Raw genomic sequence first — 21,357 nt, forward strand, 5'->3', positions numbered from 1 at the left:
GTTTTCCTAGGATCCTGTGTATAAAATAGCACCCTCTACGGCAGTACGTACCAATTACTTTCTTTTCACTTGCCATCAGTTTATACTAGGATAAAACTACTTTGTGCTGGCAGAGTTGTGTAAATTCGATAAAAGCTTTTGATGATGAAGTATTCAATGTTAAGTTTCATTAGATTGGGTGATTCTCAGAGTGAAAGCGCTTTCAGATCTCGAACACAAAACGTACAAATGTGGCTCAATACATCTAAGCTTAGTATTGCACTTTATCACACACAACAATATAATAGATTCATAAAATATCAAAGGACTAAAAATACATCTATTATTGTATTCCCTCGGGGTCTTACAACTCTAATCATTTACATACCCGACAGTAAACTCCATGGAAACATATCATTAACTGAAACAAATCATCCTTGGTCAAATTTTCCTCTGACATATTTTTGTCCATTGATACCGGTATCACCTGCTTTATTGCTGTCTATATTGTACATATTTCCATCGACATAAACATCGTGTGTGGCAGTCTAGGTAACTGCAAATACAATGAGTGCCATTTCAATGTTTTGTTATTGTATGATCTGTAACCACTCAGTGTTTTATCTATTGGCAAATCTAGTATTACTAAGACTGCTAACACAATTTTATATTTCCGGTTTTATTGAATTATTAGGACAAGCAGTAGCTGTAACTTTAGATGATTTATTTCACTTAGTTTTCAATGTCTTGTTCTACTCCCTAAAATACTTTGAGATGCACAGTATTAAGCTTGACACCTCTGCCTGTACATGTGTAGACTGCTTTGTTATTGTTGAAAAATTCATTTGTAAGCAATGACAGGGCATCTTGCTATGTTGACAGGCTAAACAGTTGGCATTTCAACATGCTGTTTTGAGTTAAACAAAAAACAGAATTTATTCACAAAATAAAAATAGTGAAAAATTGTAGTTAAAGTTACAGCTACTGGCCCTTTAACATAGGGCAATGATAATTCTAGTAATGCAACCATCAGAGTATTATTGAGAGCATCACAGTGTACAGAAGAGAGTACATGAATTCTCCTTCTCACTGTTGGAAAAAGTGGCTATTGTGCCCCTTTTAAAATGGTCAACATTTATTTACTTATTTATTAAGGGCACCTATTTTTTCTTATTCTTATTTTATTCAATAAGTATATTGAAAATGTCAAGTGCAGGTGATTTACCATTTAAAAAGTAGTTTTAGTGTTTTTTATATACATGTCAATCACAGTTTTTATTTCACTTTCAATGGACCAGCTCTTTCTGAATTGAAAACACTGTCACTGACAAGAATTTGCTGACAAGTAGAGATTGTAATGTTTACAAGCATAGTTATTGTTCATTCCATTATCATGATGTCATGATACTTCATCCTAACTTATCCTTCTCACACTTCAAACCCTGCTGAATATCTTTTAAGGTAGAAAGTACCTCTGGGACATATAGTTGGATTCTCAAATTTCTACAATTCTTTTCTGATGTACCACTTGTAGTGGCTCAATTTAAAGCTCTTGGCGAAAGAAAACCTTTCACTGGCTTATTTTTTCAAAAATCCAAAATTTAATTTTGCCCAATAGAGTTAACACAGGAATGGCGGCCATTTTGAATTTAAAATATTGCAAAATGTTGGGTTATTTGTTTTGCTAGCTCCAAACTTTGCACGGTGACCCCTGATTTTTATTGTTGATTTGGTAAGAGAATGGTTGAAAGTTTCACTCAGGAAAGTTTGAGCAAAAGTTTAAGTCTTTCACTTTCGAGGTGCATACTACCTTAAAGGAAATACAAGGGACTTCAATAGATTGCAACTTCTCATAATGAAAGATGAACAGACAACTTCAAGACAAACTTTACAGCAAATAAATACAATTTTATTGAGTCATGTTAAAAACGTTGCTAAAATACAATGCTCCTGACGTAGAGGGCGCCCTCTACTGTAATATTGAACATCGTTTTGAAATCAAGCTGCGGATTTTCCTGGAGATTTATCAATTTGAATAAGCTCTATAATTGACAAATGGCATTTCAATGAAATGCACTCTGAGAAATTGAAAGTTGTACAAAAATATGTATCCTTAGGCAAAGAACAGCGTTTTTGACTCCATTTACTGAGAAAGCAAAAGGTTTTGATGATTTTACAGGATATCTTTACTTTAAATGTTAAAATGCATAGTATGTAGAAATGCACACACTAAAACACAAGTTGAAAGAATACTGACGTTGGAACAGAAACAAGCATACCAAATTTTAAAGACTGGTATTGATCTGAAGATGACTGATATTTGAAATTCTAAAATTCACAAAATGCATGATTCTGCATGTTATTCTTGGAGTTGAGAGAGAGACTCCAATATTAGTCTCTTTCACAGTCCTGGAAGTTAATTTGAAAATAGGACAAAGTCTTTTGTAGAATTTTTGAACATTTCAGTGTATGCTTGTTGGTAGGACAAATAAATCTTTTATTGCAAGAATTTGGCATTTGTAAATAAACAAATCATGAAATTATCAAAGACAAGCCCAAATTTACACCCACAACATTATATCTACCATATTATAAACTTCATGATCACTTTCTGAACAATTGAACGCTTGTTAATCCTACAAGATTCACACAAGAAATGTAATTCCTTAGTTTTGGTGTTAATCTCCCCTCTCCCTTCAAAACGAAATTCCTTAATGCAAAATTGGTTTCAGGCGGTCTCATTAATTATGTATGGAGAATACCAACCTGCCTTTAACACACACATTGTGCAAAATCTACAAACAAATATGAATAAGCAAACTTTATGTTTGCAATTTTACAATTTCAAAGCAGTCTACATTCTTCTAACAGAGTTCAAATTATGTTTTTTGTGTTTAAGGCTATCATAATTTGTGTCCCATTTTTTCTTGAATGTGGAATTAGTACTGCATCAGAGCCGTATAATCACATTTAGTTGAGTCCACACGTTTAAAACCGCACACAAATACTTGTCCTAGTCTGTATTGTTATTCCTCCTCATCTGTGATGGTTTAAAGGTCTGAAATTTTTAATTTTATTTTTTGTAACAGCATAATCCTTATTACGATTTTGATGCATGCAAAATGAATGGGAGAGGGGGTCTAACTCCTCCCCTCACAAATTAAGGAATTATGTTTCTAGTGTGTCAGGTTTTATGATCAACAGCCCCTAAGAATGCTATCAAGAAAGGTAAATACAAGCTGATATGATAAATTTACTGCACAAGGATGTGAGAATGATATGATTTTTTCCATCTTTTCTTGTAGTCAGTGTTTATCATTTGGGAAGTATGATGTACTTTAGCACACCAATGGGAGGGAAGAACAGAGAGAGGGACGGAGACCAGCCTCATCTTTTATAATAAGGGCTACTGTTTTTGTCAAAATTCATCTCGTCTGTGCTGATCACAACTACATGCTTCTTTCTGAGCATCAAGGAACGCTTGACATCCCAGGCCCAATGTCCCTGCTGACATCAACTCTGCCGTTGTTTTACAACCTGGAAAAAAAAGAACAGAGATAGAAAATACTGAAGTTATTTCAAAAAGTATTCTTTGTCATCTGTTTTCATGATCTGTTTATCAAAAGTCACCACATGAAGAAGTTGAAAAACAACATCAAGGTAGCATGCGCTTCGAGGTTGAATATCCAGACTCTAAAATTTATTCAATATTTTCTGGTCTACCACTTTTGGAGACTCATTTGAAAGTTGCTGGGAAGAAAAATTTTCATCATCTCAGTTTTTCAAAAATTTTATTTCTGCCCATCAAGTCAACATAAGGATTGCAGCCATTTTGAATTTCAATTATCGGGAAATGTTAGGTAAATTATTTCTCCAATAAACTTCGCACGGTGACCTCTGATTTTTATTCTTGAATTGGTGAGATAATGGTTGAAAGTTTCATTGAGGAAAGTTGGAGCAAAGGTTTAAATCTTTCACTTTTAAGGTGTATACTACCTTCAAGGGAAACCATCGTCAGAACTGCGCCTGTACGAATTTCTTGTTTACAAACAATGTATTTCGTGCACGATATCTAGATGCACCTCATCATTATAGCTGCAACATTTAAATTATACAATGTAGATTATGACAGACATGTTTTAACTTTCATCAATCACCATCGTACCTTGGATACAGTGTTTACATTGGTCGTATGAGCGCAGTTCTGACAACTGTATACCTTTAAGATCAACACAAGCAGACTTACAAGGTGGGGCTCAAAATGTGACATTTGACAAAATCTTTAGTATTTTCGTTCAAAGTATCACCTTGTATATATGCATGGCAAATAAATGAAAGTTTGGAAATGTGAAAATCTGGTGACAAAATTACAGGTATGATTTTTAACTGCACTAAAACTTGAATTTTGCTGACATAGGTCGTTGGGAGTGTAAACTGTCGATAATTTTTGAATAAAAATACTTTAGAACAAAACTTTTCACTGTGATTGAGCATTTACACAATTTTCATGGCATAACCATGGCATATACCGGTAGTTGAATAATAGCACTCAATGCTTAAAACAGCGATATCACCCACGCCCCAAAAAACCAACAGCGACAGTCATGTGCATGCCTTAGTTTCCCATGACCCCTGAATATTAAAATTGTTCAGAACAATAGTGAGTGTAACAAATGTTCTGGCAGTAGAATCAAGTCTGAATACATGGCATTTCCACATACTGTTGGAATTCAACCAAGAAAATGTGGTTGATGCAACAAAGCCGTTGAAAATTTTGTTTGCTGTTCAGCTTCTGTTCAAAGTGCCACTACGTACTCTCTGACTTAGTTTAGTAGTCGCACTCATATGAAGACGTGATGTAATTTAACAATCTTGCAACATTGCAAGATATCACTTAGGTAAGTCATTTGATACAGAATGTTTGTTTTCAAATGAATCAATCCAAATATTTAACATTTTTGCACACACTGCATCCTCAAACAGAATTGTCTGCCTGGATCAGACATACATGTACTTCAGGATGTTGATTAAAAACATAATTCACACCTTTACGAGGGATAATGAAATCATAAATATTGCCATCAGGAATTCTACAGTCCTCTGCAAGACTCACCTTCCATTTGTCTTTTTGTCATGTTTCTCTCACTTTTGTACTTTTTGCACATCTTATGCAAGCATTTATTGAAATCTTCATCACACTTGATTCTGTCAACACCACATGTGTCATAGCAAATATCATGTTTATTGCAGCATTTCGTCATTTCAGGAAGGCCTTCTGTAACAAGCTGAAAACAATCAAATAACAGAAAATTATTTGGATTTAGCCAGGTACACATTCATCTAGCCAATTTCTTATGCATGTTAAGCATATGCCCAGTAATTAATTTTTGCATTTCTTTCAATTCTAATGACTGTTCAGGAAGAGCTTTCAAATAATTTTGTTCATGACAGCCAGACAAAATGGATGAGAGTGATGCAAATATAGTGACGGTCGAAAACTATAACGACAAAAATACCGTCAAGGACAGTGTGCTCATATTTGGTTTGAATTGGTCCATTCAAGAAATATTTAAACAAGAAAACTAAGAATGACAAAAACAAATAAGGTCTGCAACTTTAGGTACTGGAGGTCATCTTTAGGAACATACATATCAACTTCTATAGCAATGGGACAAGCAGATCCTACACACATAAGCAAATGTCAACAAAAAAATTAGCAAGAGAAGCTTTACAAAAAGAAAAGGTTGGAAGAGTGGGGAAAAAATAAAGAGGGAAAAAATGTACAAGGGATCTGGTAAAAAGTAATGCTACCTCATCAATCTTCCAGACTCTACCCCCTCCTGAATATCAAATGTTCCATCCCTTTGTTGATCATACATGTATTTACATAAGGTCAGAAAATATGGCAGGAAATATGTTTACAACCTTGATAATTTTTTAATTAATGCTAGGAGTGCTATCATTCAAATGTAAACAGCACTCAAAATTACAGATAGTGAAATGCCTTCCACCGGGGGGTGGGGTGGGGGTGGGGTGAGGGGGGGGGTGATTACGACATCTGGAATTAACCTGGATCCAAATTTCTCATCAGTTCTTGTGTGTCTTGCATGGAAATGTTGCAAAAGTTGATCCGCAATGAATAAATTTACCTCAGCTTTGTTTTCTGGATCAAATTTTACAACAAATCGATACCAAATATGACAAAATTATGTTCACAGCCTTCGAAACTGTCTCACAACATATCTTGGGTTGGTGTAGGTCATTTAAGGTCACAAACTGAGAAAATTACCTAAAATATAAAACTCTGGGGGCTTCCTAACACTTTGAGCAGAAAATTTATCTAGTAACATCCCTCAGGACTTTTGTACCAAAGTACAAAGCTATCAGACAAGTAATTTTGAGAACAAGTTTTCTTCACCAAAAATGACAAAATTGTCTTAAAAATACAAATTTGTATATTTCAGGACAACTTCCACACATCCAACTATTGTCATCCCTTGACATCTGTACATCAAATATAAAAGCTGTCTGTCCAGGGGCTTTAAAAAGAAAATATCTTTTATGATTTTTTGACCAAAAATGACAAAAATTGTTCCAAAACAGTAATTTTTCCAATTTTGTCATAATTTCAACAAATAAGAAGGGTAACACCCTTGCAAACATCAAACCCAAATTTGAAAGAAACTGGGCAGGCGGTTTGAGAGAAAAATTTTTACTTAAAATGAGGAAAATAACCAAAAAATTCAGCAAAAATACAAATTCAAGATATCCTCACGATATACATAAAAACTGTATACTAATTTTCAAAGCAATCAAACAAGTGGTTCTTGAGTTATTGATTTTTGACCATTTTCACATTTTTTAAGCTCATTTGCATAATTTGGGCACTGCAAACTTCATTTGAACAAAATCCCATCTACAGCCCAGGATGAATCCACAAACCAAATACCGCGCCAAAAAGAGCAGTGGTTTGTGAGTTTTTAAAGTTGACGGACATACTACGTACGTATGTACATACATACATACATACATACATACACACATACATACAGACGCCACTGACTTCAGCTTATATGATAATCTCACATTGGTATAACCAAATTAATGTGAGCTAAATAACACTTGAACATCAAGTAGGCTTAATTGAGAGAGCAACACCATAAGTCTATGCATCAATGAATGTCGCGATGTTAAATATATTTCACCATGTCATTAGCTTTGCTGTCAACCACGCAGAGCTTATCAAATAGACTGATTATCTATCATCGTCAGTCTGGCATCCATCCCACATCCATCAACAATTGCCTTCTCCTCTGAAACCGCAAGTAAGGTTGCTTTGAAATTTGATATGTAGTACACTTTTGGTGACCTCACTTTAAGTTTGTTCAAATCATGATTAAATTTGCATACTTGTATTTTTAGGGTATTTAATTGCTGTTATTGGTAAATATCTTCTTCTCTGAAAGTGTATGTCCGATTACTTTAAAATTTGACATGAAGTTCACGCAGGGTGACTTCAGTCAGATTTTTCAAATTGTAGTGAAATTTGCATAAAAGTCTAGAAATACTGCATCAGATTTGATGAAAATTGGTACAGATGTTGATTTCACAGTGCTGCAATAGCATGCAAACTTAGTAGTATCAGGTCAATTAAGTGCTTATTTGCATATTTAATGAACATTCCTAATTAGTGTGATATGTCCAGAAATGCTGAAACATGGTACAGATGTTGAACTCTCAGTGCTGTAATAGCATGTAAGGACATGTAGAAGTATCATGTCAGCTAGTTGCTAGTTTGCATATCAATAAGCTTTCATAATTACGGTAGAGTGATAAATTTAGAAATACTGCAATGAATTTAATGAAACTTGGTACAGATTTTTATCTGAGTGTTTTAATAGAATGCAATGACATTTAACAACGTCCTGTCGATTAATTACTAATTGACTTATTAATTGACCTTTCATAATTAGGGTGGCAGTCCAGATTGGCTGTACATTACCCCATTGGACTAACCCCACTGGTTTCTATGGCAATGTTGTGTCTCTAAATAAGGAAAGAATATTTGTTACTAGTGATCTATATCCTGAATGACTGCACTAAAGCTGATGACAATTGCTGCAAATGTTTATCATACAAAGAATTAATGGTCAAGAAAGGCACTTGGCAGTATCAATAGCTATTTATAGACGTCTCCTCTGTAGTTAACATTGGAGCATTTTTGGAGGTGGTGATTTTTTCCCTCACAAACCATTACTCTGACATGCCTGGACCAGTTTCTGGCAGATTAATTGAATTTTGACATTTCAAGAACAAGTATACGACCACATTCATACTACTGGCTGATTGTTTACAGTACAATCTAGTATGTGCATCAGTCATACCGGTAGATAGGTCTTTGGTACCCTCATTTTGTTTTTCATGTTGATCATATTGACTTCAATTCTATCTAATTACTTCCACTGACTAATTACCCATTACAAGCGGGGACTATGTCATTGACAATGACTTAATTGTTTCTCTAGTATCAAAATTTGTACAGTGTCACCCCCCCCCCATGATTTATATTCTTTCAAAGCGCATACTATATTAAGACAAGGATTATAACATTATAACCTGGGGTCTATCACCTTTCCTATTATGTTGCGAAAATGGCATGAAAAGAGAAAGTGAAAGAAAATCTTGGACCAAAATTTTTATCAGGATGAGTCACAACATTTCACTACTTTCAGGAACTGATTTGGAAATGTTTGTCATAAGATTGTTTGTGACGCACTTCCTGGTTTCAGTGCGAGGTTATGTTGTACTGTCCAAGTAAGGAAGTCTGTAATGCAAAAGTACGTCACTAAACTCATGTATAAGAAACCTCACAACTCTGCACTGTGTAATATTCATAATGGAAAAGCAATCGTGTGCAGTCCTCTGTGGTCTTGTCTTGATTTGTGTGTTTACTGGTACAGGCGTATCTGGAAGCACTAGTTATGCACCTTTCATCACACCATGGAAAGTGTACAGACAGAGCATAATAACAATATCAAACAGCATGGATGACACTGTTCCAAGGAATCTTCCTGAGAACCTAACAGAGCTACAACTACGTTTTAATCAAATCCGTGTCATCACTCCTGAAAGCTTCTCAGAACTAAAACAGCTCAAGACACTGAAGATTCTTTACAATCCATTGAGAGAGATTGGAAGCAAGCCTTTCTCCAGTCTGTCTAATCTACATAGTCTGACTCTAGGATGCTCAGATCACGCTGTGAAAGCATTTCCGAACTACAACTACCCATATCCAAAAGTCACAGCAGATGTTTTCCATGGTTTGAAGAAACTGACTTTCCTATCGCTGAAGATTATGGGCATCAAGAGTGTATTTCGACAATTGTTTCAACATGTGCAAAATCTGCGTACTCTTATGCTTCCGAGGAACCCAATTGAATATATTGCCATGGATGCCTTTGATCTGCTGGAGAAGTTGGAAATACTGGATCTCTCATTTACATACATTACCCATCTATATCCACGTTCTTTTAGAAAGCTAACAAAATTGACAACTTTGTATCTGTCTCCAACCAGGCTACGTGTCATACCTTCAGATGCACTTTCAAATCTGATCAGTCTTCAGGTCTTGCACGTAGGTGGCAATTTCTCAACAATCAAGTTCAAGGAATCAGTCAGTCGGCTTTCATTGACTAAGGCTGTTGTCCTCGCCATGTACACAACCAGTGTGTTTGAATATGTAAGGGAAACTGAAAGTTATCTTGCTCCGGATGCATTTCAATATTTGAATACCCGTTTACTGATGATTGAAAAGTTTCCTGTGGAAGAGACTCCTGACAATAAAAAAGAAATCCATTTGTTCTCCTCTTCATTGAAGTTACTTGGGTATTCGGGATTTTCACCCATGTCACAATGTGTGGCACATGAACAGAATATTACCAAGACTTTGCCAAACACGATAACATTGCTGAATCTATCAAATAACAAGCTGAAGTCAATCAGCCCCACTGCTTTCAGTCATCTTCAAGAATTGCAAATCCTTAATCTTAGTTTCAATGCATTGTATTTAATTAACAAAGATACTTTTTTAGGTTTGAAACAACTATGGGTTTTGGACTTATCCCACAATCGTCTTGATTCGACAGCTCTTGCTTCCTTGCGTGTGTTTTCTCGCAGTGATTATCATTTGAAGGTGCTTGACATTTCACACAACTACTATATGGTGTGTGATCCGGATTCAATGTTTCGATCGGTTTTCAATATTTCCACCCTGAGAGAATTAGTTATGAACAACATGGGCCTTAGACGAGATGATGAACTCTTGACAATCAGCCTTTGCCATGTACCTAATTTACAAACATTAAAACTTAAAGGTAACAAGTTGTTTAAATTTAGCTTTTCTTGTTTACTGAAACAGCAATCACTGAAGTTCCTAGATCTTTCTGACAATCAAGTAAATCCATCAAGTGGTTATTATGATAATTACACATTTGCTAAACTTCCTAATCTTGAATACTTGGATCTTTCTGGCTGTAAGTTTAACCTCAAGGTACTAAAAGGGGCATTTTCCATCAGGACTCTGGTCCTCATAAACTATAAAGTAACTAAATGGGTAGATTTTTGGGACAACTCACTCAATTCTGGGTGGTCAGAAATGGGTTTGAAGTTTCCCAATCTAAGGAAGCTATATCTTTCTCTCACACGCATCTCTTACTTGTCATCCACTGTCTTTGAAAGCATTCCAAAAGCTGAAGCGCTTCACCTGCAAGGAAATGAGTTGACCCACCTTGATATGTCCCAGTTCAGTAATCTCACACATCTGAGATACCTTGATATGAGAAGCAATAAGATAGTCACTATTAATGGAAGTTCATGGTATTTACCGAATCTGACTACTTTGCTGTTGGCCAGAAATGAAATTGTTTCCATTCCAGAATCCTTCCTTGGAGGAAAATTTCTGCCATCTCTACGTTTCGTTGATTTGCAGCGACTACCCTTCAGCTGTGACTGTCAGCTCAGCTGGTTTAGAAAGTGGGCAGACAGTGACAAAGTGGTGGATCTTGAAGGATTTAGTGATTACCGTTGTTCATCAAGCTCTGACGGCAAAGTCTCGTATGTCAAAAACTTCAATCCATGGTTATTGAGCTGTGATTCAAATTTGATCACATACATAAGCGTAAGCTTATCTTGTGTTGCCGTGGTTCTGGCAGTCGTCTCTGCCCTGTGTCTGTACAATCGCTGGTACATAAAGTATGCCTGCTTTCTGGTCAAGTTGAAGGTCAGGGGTTATCGTGAAATTGTAGACTTGGAAGAAAAGCAGAAGAAGTTTGATGCATTTGTGTCGTACAATAGCAAAGATGAAGATTTTGTTACTGATGAGTTACTTCACCATCTTGAGGCAAAGTTTAGAATATGTGTTGACTTCAAACATTTCATACCGGGGAAATCCATCATTGATAATATCATTGACTGCATCCAGGACAGCAGGAAGACCATTCTCTTGTTGACACCAAACTTTGTGAAAAGTGAGTGGTGTTACTTTGAGATGGAGATGGCTCTGCATCGATTGTTTGATGAAGGTAGGGATGTAATTGTTCTTGTTTTACTAGAACCAATCCCAGAGAAAGATTTGCCAAGAAGGCTGAGAAAGCTCTTTGCTAAAAAGACTTTCATAGAATGGCCCCAGGGAAACAATGCAACTGCTAGGCAGTTATTTTGGGCCAAGTTAGAAGATGCAATTAAAGTTCCTGGGAAAGTTGACCGCTTACACAAAGTGTAATGAGTCTCGTTGAAATGTTTGAAAACACTGATTTTTTTTGTGTGTTCTCAAGAAATTTGGTAAGCATGTTGTTTGTCAATTAAGTGCCGATAGTAAAATTTTCTATTCTATACCTGTGTGGTTATGGCCTACAGTAGTGTCTGTGAGGTATTGTAACATACCAGTTATATATTTTGAATCATTGTATTTTCACTAGAGTGGAATTTGGAGAAATTTGAATTTACTAGTGTGTAATGATGTCAACCATGAAAAGTTCAGCAAAACCTTGCATTATTTGCCTTGCGTTATGTGTGTGCTAGGGGGAGGAGGGTCAGGGACTTGTGATACTTGGTTACCCGTAGCAATAGGATTTCTAGATTTCTTAAAGAGTCTTGCACAAAGTCAAGATTTAATAAACTAATTGTGGTGCTTTCTTAAGTTCAACTTCCTGGTTCATTGAATAAATACAATTTTAAGTTTCTCTTGAATATATTAACATATTTTAAAATCCAGGTACTCATATTAACAAATACTGTCCTTCACCACAATAGAACCCAAAGTGTAGTGGGAATGTCTAAAGATGACACTACGAAAGTGTAACATTAAAAATCAACTGTCTAATATGGATTTGGTTGAGTTTTGTCTTCTGTGTATAAAAACACCTTTTGAAACATGTCATTTGAGGACGACGTTCTGAACCTGGCATTGTAATCCATACAGGAGATCAACATGCAAAATTTTCTACTTTTCTTCAGTTATACCTGTATTTGTATTTTTCACATCTTAATATACAAGAATAATAAGGAACATATTGCTGTTTTGTATTTTTCATGAGAAAAAACTGAAAATATTGAAAGGGAGAAGTAAGTTCTCAATGTCCATTGGTGTGGAATATTTTTCGTTGTATGAATATGTTCTTTTATATATTAAGCACTATTTGAACAACAAGTTTATGAAATATTTTTATATTACAACTTTTCATTTTGGCTAATACATTTGTGATAATCCCTCAGTGATTCAAATGCATTTTTGTGAAAGGCCAAAATATGACAGTTGCCAAATACGTCCATGCAAATGAATTAAACTGTAGGGTTGGTATGAGAAAGTTTAATCTTGTTTTGTATTTTACTATCAGAGGACAAATTTTTGAGTTTTTGTTATATTCTCCTGTTAAATGGTGCCACGTCTTACAGCTTTAACAAGCAATGGATTTATTCAAGGCACTTTTCACTAAAGTAACCATTCTTAATTGGTAAATCTGCATTTCCAAAACAAGAGTCACGATTTAAAGGTATACAGTCACCTGTAATCTAAATATGCCCATAAATAGTCAAAGGGGCATTCCTTGGTATTCAAAATGCCCATGTGAGGGCGTTGTTTTTAAAAAGCGGCCACCCGCTTAAAATCTGTGATTGGTTAGATTTTCTCTTTCAATGGTAAATGTGGCAAATTTGGAATAGGTGACAGCATACCTTTAATGCCAGCCCTTGTCAAATTCACAGATTATTTACCATCAAACTTTACAGCTGCACAAAAGTGCCCAGTTTTGCAAAATAAGTCAATTAAGTGTCATTATTGCAGCTTAAAAATGGGAAAACATGTTATTTCTTGTTTGATTGTAAAATTCTACCTGTTGCATAATTCACGGTACATTCTTGCTTACCTCATTTAATTTCTATAATCTCTTTGATATATGATAATCAAATAATATTTGGTTGCCTGCTTTGTCTTGATGTATTTTGATCATCCATTAGGGTGTTGTATGTTAAATAATATTTTAGATTAATGCTTTGATACATACATAAAAAATTAATTTCCAAAACTTGTGATTGATTCCTATTCTTTTAATTTTTGGCAATTTATTCTGTTGATATGCACAAAAAAAGACAATGTTGCATTGTCCATTCATTGTAAAATAAAGCACAATATTTTTTTCCAGCTAGTTTACAATGCTTATATTGGTCATACTGATCTAAAAACCATGTTATCCTCCGTGAAAACTGATTTTTACTTCCCATCACTGGGCCCTTCACTGTGCTCATGTTTTTGCATGTGCTTCTGACTTTTTAGCTCTGCCGTCAGTGACGCAGACCTTATGAAACAGGCTGACTTTCCGTTATCATCTGTCTTTGCTGTCGTCGTCCATATGCCATCCGTCTGTTGTCAGTCAACAATTGCCTTCTCCTCTGGAAACCACAAGTCCAACTGCTTTGATATGCAGTTCGCTTGGGGTGACCTCACTTAGTTTATTCAAATTGTAAAATTTGCACATTTGTATTTTTGGGGGCATTTTTTGCTGTTTTGGTTAAAAATTGTCTTCTCTGAAACCACGTCCAATTTGCGTTGGAATTTGATATGCATTTCACTTAAGGTGATCTCAGTTAAATTTGATCAATTCGTAATAGATTTGCATATTTATATTTGAAAGGCAATTTCTGTCATTTTTGGTCAAAAAATCTTTAAAACTCAAAACTATTTGTCAGATAGCTTTGATATTTGGTATATAGGTCTCTCGGGATGACCTATTTCAGCTTTGTTCAATTTGTACAGATACATGCAAATTTGTATTTTTAAGGCAATTTTTGTCATTTTTAGTCAAAAACTTTTTTCACAAAACCGCTTGTCTGACAGCTTTGATATTTGGTATACAGGTTCATACGGATGAGCAAAATGTGATCTATTGGAAACATGATGAAATCATCAGTTTTATATTTTGGAAGGAATTTTTGCAATTTTAATTATGATGAAAGCTGCAATTTTGTATTTTTGAGGCAATTTTTGCAAAAATTGCTTGTCTGGCACACGGGTTCCTTGGGCTTATCTTATTTATGATGTATTGAAGTAGTGATGAAATCAGCAGTTTTGTATTTTGAGAGGAAGTTTTGTAATTTTTGGTCAAAAGATTTCTTTCTCAAACACTGCTTGTCTGATAGCTTCAATATTTGGTATACACGTTCAAAGGGGTTAATATTGTAATATGATGTATTGAATTTTGAATAAATCTGCAATTTTGTATTTTTTGGTAATTTTTGCCATTTTTGGTCAAAAAGTTTGATTCTCCTAAAACTACTCATCTGATAGCTTTTATTGACATGTCCTCAGGGATGCTCTTAATGTGATATGTTCAAAGCATAATGAAATCTTCAATTGTGTGTTTTTGCAGCTATTTTTGCCATTTTTTATCAGATCACAAAAATGAGCTATCAAAGATTTCTACCTTCTTCATTTGCACATGTGTCACAAATAGTTATTCTCTACATAATACAGCGGTACTATATTGGCCTCTATGTGGCTTGTTTAAAGTTTCTCAGTCACCTTGACTTTGCACATTACCATATATGGTAAAAGAGACATGTCAGTAATGTTTACTTGTGTGGAATATCACTTGCACTAAATAGTCCTGAGAGGGCGCACATGTTTGAGTGGCACCTGAGTGAAAATCAACGAATGGCCACTTTACAGAGCAGAGACCAAATTCCTTTGAGTAGCAGTGGTAGATTATGGACAGTCACTGTCTATGGTAGAACAACAAATTCAATTCACGGATCAGAATATTGTAAGCAGTCGTTCCTGCTTCGTACTCTCGAGAGTCGCAAAAGTAGAGCTTGGCAAGTAGATTTGCCTCTTGGTTGGTAAAATTTTCTGATAAGGCTGGTATACTGCAGCTGGCAAATATTGTTCACATACAGGATAACTTTGTTCAAATATGACACAATTACAGCGTGTGCATTTGTATATCGCATATGACTGACAGCAGGAATATATAAATTAGAAAATTGGACGCAGGAGTAAATTAATTCTGTCAGAAGTCTGGCAAAGATAGCATTCCATGCTGAGAATGGAATGCCATCTCTGCCAAACTATTAAACTTTGCCATGAGGCCACATTGGTGAATCATGAGTCTGGCTTGCGGAGTTCTGGTTTGGTGACTAAATTTTTGTCTTTTCCAGCCGGGAAAATTGCAAGGATATATAGCGTGATTCTGAAGAAACATTAAATGTTTGTGTTCCAATCACTGTCATATGACTTCTTGGTTCATAGACACTGAGAACATTTCAGTCGTCCTGACTTCAGAGACTAAGAAGTCAATGAAAGTTGGATCGCAAGTTTCACACTTACTTCAAGTCCCATTGTACCACAACCGTTATAGCTTGGAACATGATGCGGATTTGGTTTTGGTTTAGCACCTGATGAAATAGGAAAAAAAATGTGCATGTTCATTTGAAAAAATTGAACAAAATAATATTTTAAATGATGAAGAGCCCAGGGGTTCAAATGACGTCAAAACTTGTTCCACAAGCATTCAGATATTTAGAAGCATCTCGCTTCTACCCAGCTGTGGGTCCATAGCTGTGGTGTGGTGGAGGGGGTTAAAAGTCATATGTCGAAATCAGCCCGTAAAATTCCCGCAGGAATCCCTTCTGAAAATACCACAGCTACAGACCAACAGCTAGCTTCAACCCGACATTTTAATGAATTCGTAAACACGGAGAGTACAGTCGATCGGCTAGCTGCAGTTCTCTGATAATGCAGGCTTTGTGAATTAGCATCCATTCACGGGCTTAGGGACTGGTCAGTTTCTTCAGCCTGGGGGGGGGGGGGGGGATTATTTTTTGCTGACGTCAAAAGTGGCTGACCCCCCCTATTCCAAATTTGAAACAGGGTGACCCCCCCTGCACGCGACAACTGTAATATGTAATAATATAATACTGTAATATATATATATATATATATATATATATATATATATATATATATATATATATATATAATAGATAGATAGATATATAGATTATATATATATAATATATATATATATATATATATATATATATATATATATATATATATATATATATATATATATATATATATATATATATATATATATATATATATATATATATATATATATATATATATATATATTAGTATATTACCGGGGTATATAAATATACCGGGGGTTATAATAATATACTTAATATTATATATTAATATATATACTTAATATATATATATATATATATATATATATATATATATATATATATATATATATATATATATATTATATATATATATATATATATATATATATAATTTATTTTACATACTTTTATATTTCAACAGTCATTCTGTGTTTTAATGAAATTGTTGGCATGTCAGTTGTAAGATAGGAATTTCAAAGTGTCAATCTTAAAGTTTGAATACAGTACATTTTGAATGAGCTGTGAATGTATTTCACACTTTCTATGCTTAACCAGATGTCCTGAACTGTTGTACAGAAATGGATGTCAATCATTAATATCAAACAGGAAAAAGCAGTAAATCAAAAACTTTGATGGGTGTTAAGACTTAAAATTGCCAGCCATCCAATTAAATCTCCTGAGGAACCATAGAGAGGCATTTTATCCAAATCTGATGTGTGCAGAGTCTGAGATGACCTTTTCTTGTAACATTGATATTTGTGCATGTTGCTTTCTCATACTGAATTCTCATAGAGAGAACAGAAAAGTATCAGGAATTTGTCATGCTTTTCATATGAAATGCAGATTTCATAATAGTACACTTTCACTTAGCAAACATCAAGATATCTCTGACATATATCTCTGATTTATTAAAGTATGGCGCCCGAAGGGCGCGGAGAAAAATATGACATCCTGATATCTCTTATATATTTGTCTTGTATAATTAAAGTAATGCACAGGAAGGGTGTGCTGAAAAATGTCTGATGTATTAAAGTAATGCCTGTGTTAGCGCTGGGTTTGGAAAGCTGTTAGCCATTGTGGCGAATAGTTTCAAATTTTATTAGCCACAGACAAATTTTATTAGCCACACATTTTTACGAAAACAAAGCTTTCTATAATGCTATAATCTCCAATGCAGTTGCATGCACAAGAATAAACTATCAACACATCAACCTTGTATCCATTGTCTTCATTTTAACACTGGAAATTGCTTGATTCTGGACCCCGATGTAGCCCTGCGTACGATGCTGTGTGTTCCGCTACAGCTAATCGCCCCGCTCACCACAAAGCGAGTGAGCGGGGCGATTAGCTGTAGCGGAACACACAGCATCGTACGCAGGGCTAGACCCCGATGCAAATCGACAGCAGCACGCAACGTTGAGACCACGATTAAAATGAACTGCAACACGGAAGGTTGGCACCGCGATGCAAATTAACAGCATGACAGCAACACTGAACGTTCGGACTGCGATTAAACAGGTGCCGCCAACTGGTAAATTTCATGAATTTCTCAAAATCATCACAAAACATGTTTTGAAGGCTGATATACCGATTTTTCTTATTTTTGACCCTGACCTAAAATTTGGAGGGGAAAGTGAGAGCTGTTCGTAACTGCCCTCCCACTGGTATACACTGAAAATGTGCCCTCCCACTGAATTTTGATGCCCACTGCCCTCCGGTATCTACAGTCTGCCCGCTCCCCACTCCCACAACAATTCAAGCTCCCCGCTGCCCTCTCCCCACTACTGAAATTCTCCATTGCCAACTAGATGCCCACTAGGCAACCCAGATCAACGCAAAACCATGCGAGCAGTTACCAGTATACCTTGGAACATTGCTCCCCTCTAAGTTAATAGGCGCTTAATTTCTCCTCAAGTTCTATTAAGCACGCCGCTTTCCCCTCCCTCCACGTATTTTTCCGGCGCCCCACTGTCAAAAATTTCTCCCCGCCCGCTGAAAGTAATGAAATTTCTTCCCCGCCCACAGTAAATATCGATATTTTCTCCCCGCCCGCTGATTAGTTTTGAAATTTGCCCGCCCGCTGAAAAACTTCGCACGAACACCTTTTTGCACGAACAGCTTTGTTGGCGGCACCTGATTAAAATAGAAGTTTGGTTACACGTAATTACGTTCCATCAGTACACGTAGCGTCTTTGTCACGTCATACAAGACGTCGCGTAAATGTGGCACAGACGTTCGGAACGTCATCAAACGACACTTCCACATGTAGTCTTAATTACGTGTAGTAATTTTTAGATTTTCTTGGTGATTTGCGGGAATTGAGTATGAGTATCATTGTAAACTAGCAAACATCTTTGATATCAGAAAATTCCGTAGAGATCAACCGCACAAGACCTACGTGCTATGATTTCCTGACATAAATGAAATGTCCAATTCAACTTTTTACCTGAAGCTGTCACAAAAATTTCCGTAAAAACCACATAAATAAATGTATTACAGAAAATCGGTAAATTTAATGCGAGGATACAACGAGCTTGAATAGTCCTCGCGTAGAGAAATTAATTATGTCTTAAAACTTAGACGAATTTCGTATGTTTCTGAAAAAACAATACGGCAAAATCAACCAAAAAAATCACAACTGAGCATGGATACGCCATGGATGTAAAAAATAGACGCGTGTACGCCACTGTGTGCCTTCAGACGTACACGTAATTAGATTATAACCTCTCTAATGAACAACAACACGGAACGTCGAGACCGCGATGCAAATCGACAACAACACGGAATGCGTCGCGCTGGGATGGCGATTTTAATGAACATCAATAGGGGACCATGAGGACCGCGATGCAAATTGACCACCATTAAAATAAGACCTCGATTAAAATGCGCAACACGGAACGTATAGACCACGATGCAAATAAATTTCAACACCGAACTTTGTGACAATGATTGGAATGCGTGTGTCTGCTATAGCAAAAGTTTCAATTCTCGCGAGTGTTCGCTTTGCTTGCTGTACACTAGACAAAATGACGTCAAATTTATCGCGAGACTAGGGCTCGATTGCGTCTGCCTGCATTTTCAATTCTCGCGATAGTCATTTATGTGCATGCTGTACACTACACAAATTGATGTCAAATCTCTCGCGAGACTTGGCTCGATTGCAATTACGTACGTCGGAGAGAACAATACGGAAGTAGATATAGTTTTTTCGCGAATCCCCGAAAGAGAAGCGCAGATCAACAAAAGACTGAAAAAACCCAAGTTTTTGCTTATTTTGCGGAATTTTTTCAACAAAAATCACATTCGCCACTGTGGCGAATTAGGATCGATTTTTCTTCGCCACTGCTGATTTCAATTCGCATTTGCGAACGTGGCGAATGGGCAGCGCGAACACAGAATGCGCTCGAAGAGCATGCTAAAAAATATTGTACACACATATATCTCTGATATATGTATGCTAGTGATATGTTCAAGTTGGGCGTGCTGAAAAATATGTCTGATTATTAAAGTTATGCGCCCGAAGGGCGCGCCGAAAAATGCAACTGGATGAAATTTGTGGCTGACACGATGCATTTTAGGCAATGTTGAGCCTGTGTCGAAATTCAAAAACACACTGACCCCCCCCTATTGGGCATTTCAAAAACATGGTGACCCCCCCTATCACCAAAGTCAAAATCAGGGTGACTCCCCCTCCATGAATCCACCGGCCCCCCAGGCCAAAGAAACTGACCAGTCCCTTAGTGTGGATGCTCACGAGCACTGTGCCTGACAATATTTTCTTGGGAAACCATTTCTGCACCAAAACACACGACAACATAACTACGTATTATTCACCTTTCATGTCAAAAGAAATACGAAAATCGTTGAAATAATTATAGTTCAGTCTGCAAATAGTAGCACCAAGGAGTGCACACTGTTTCCTGCTGGTCAGAATTTAACAGAAACACAAAACAACACCTGCGAATGGGGTGCAAATATTGTTGTTGCTGGTTCTGCACCTTCCGAAGCAAGCATGAGTGCTCGTGTCGATTTGTATATTCCTAAACACAAATGCAAAAGAAAACTGCAAGCCTTGCAGCATAAGCAGAGAAATGATGATTCATTAATTTGGAAATAGTGCGTCGTCTCATTCTCAGAGAACTAGTTATCTTACCGTTTGGACATTTGTAAACACACTTCGTCGTGACACTCTCGAACGCATCCAATAAGCCTTCTAGCTTGTTGAGACCCTCCATCAAACCACCAGCGGCTTGCTTAAAAGAATCGGATCCGAATCCGTGCACGGTACCTATTACCGAAGAAACACCGAAGAGTGTCAAGAGAACGTCAAGTAGGAACTTCATGATTAAAAAGTATTGTTTCCGAGCCTCGGATTCCGAGCACACATGGATAGACAACCCGGAAGTAAGCAGTGATGAAACTTGTTTGTTTGTGATTGGCCAAATCTTGCTGGCTTTTTCAGGTGAACTGCAGAGGGCGATCGTCAAGCACCAATGTAATAATAATAACTTTATTGACGTTATTCCCTCAAAGGTGAACATAGTCAAGAACTAATACAACAAAAATAAGAAGAGGATACTTATCAAAAAATAATAATATATATATATATATGTATAAATATAAGATATAACTTTATGTAGAATATGAAATGTGGGGTAATCTTAAAAAATATCTGTTTCTTGGATAAATGTTGTGAGGTATATCATGCTATCTGTATTGCTCATTATGTAGCAAAATTTGGCTTGCAAATCCCAGTTGTTGAAGTTTTCATTGTTGACTGCTATCGAGTCTAACAATTTTTGTCGTGATTGTGTATGACATGGACAACACATGATATAATGAAATTCGTCCTCAACTAAGTTGGTATCACACCTATTACAAATTCTGTCCTCAGCTTTAGTCAGTTTGGTC

At 36.1% G+C, this 21,357-nt stretch overlaps 1 protein-coding gene across 1 annotated transcript; it reads right to left on the bottom strand.

Moving 5' to 3' along the window:
• Positions 1-1,866: 1,866 nt before the first annotated feature.
• On the bottom strand, positions 1,867-20,877 carry LOC139123237 (group XIIA secretory phospholipase A2-like). Its single transcript, XM_070689364.1, has 4 exons — positions 20,600-20,877; positions 15,857-15,924; positions 5,093-5,264; positions 1,867-3,516 (listed from the first exon to the last, which is right to left on the bottom strand). The coding sequence occupies exons 1-4, from the start codon at positions 20,787-20,789 to the stop codon at positions 3,398-3,400; spliced, it is 549 nt and encodes a 182-aa protein (XP_070545465.1). The 5' UTR covers positions 20,790-20,877; the 3' UTR covers positions 1,867-3,397.
• Between the last annotated feature and the right edge of the window lie 480 nt (positions 20,878-21,357).

The sequence above is a fragment of the Ptychodera flava genome, chromosome 22 (assembly GCF_041260155.1).
Source record: "Ptychodera flava strain L36383 chromosome 22, AS_Pfla_20210202, whole genome shotgun sequence".
Lineage (NCBI taxonomy): Eukaryota > Metazoa > Hemichordata > Enteropneusta > Ptychoderidae > Ptychodera > Ptychodera flava.

Excerpts from the sequence above, each read along its gene's own strand:
- LOC139123237 (XM_070689364.1), bottom strand. The coding sequence starts at position 20,789 with ATGAAGTTCCTACTTGACGTTCTCTTGACACTCTTCGGTGTTTCTTCG. Across the intron at positions 15,925-20,599 it reads TGTTTACAAATGTCCAAACG|GTGCTAAACCAAAACCAAAT; the intron begins GTAAGATAACTA and ends CTATTTCATCAG. Across the intron at positions 3,517-5,092 it reads GACAAAAAGACAAATGGAAG|GTTGTAAAACAACGGCAGAG; the intron begins GTGAGTCTTGCA and ends TTTTTTTTCCAG.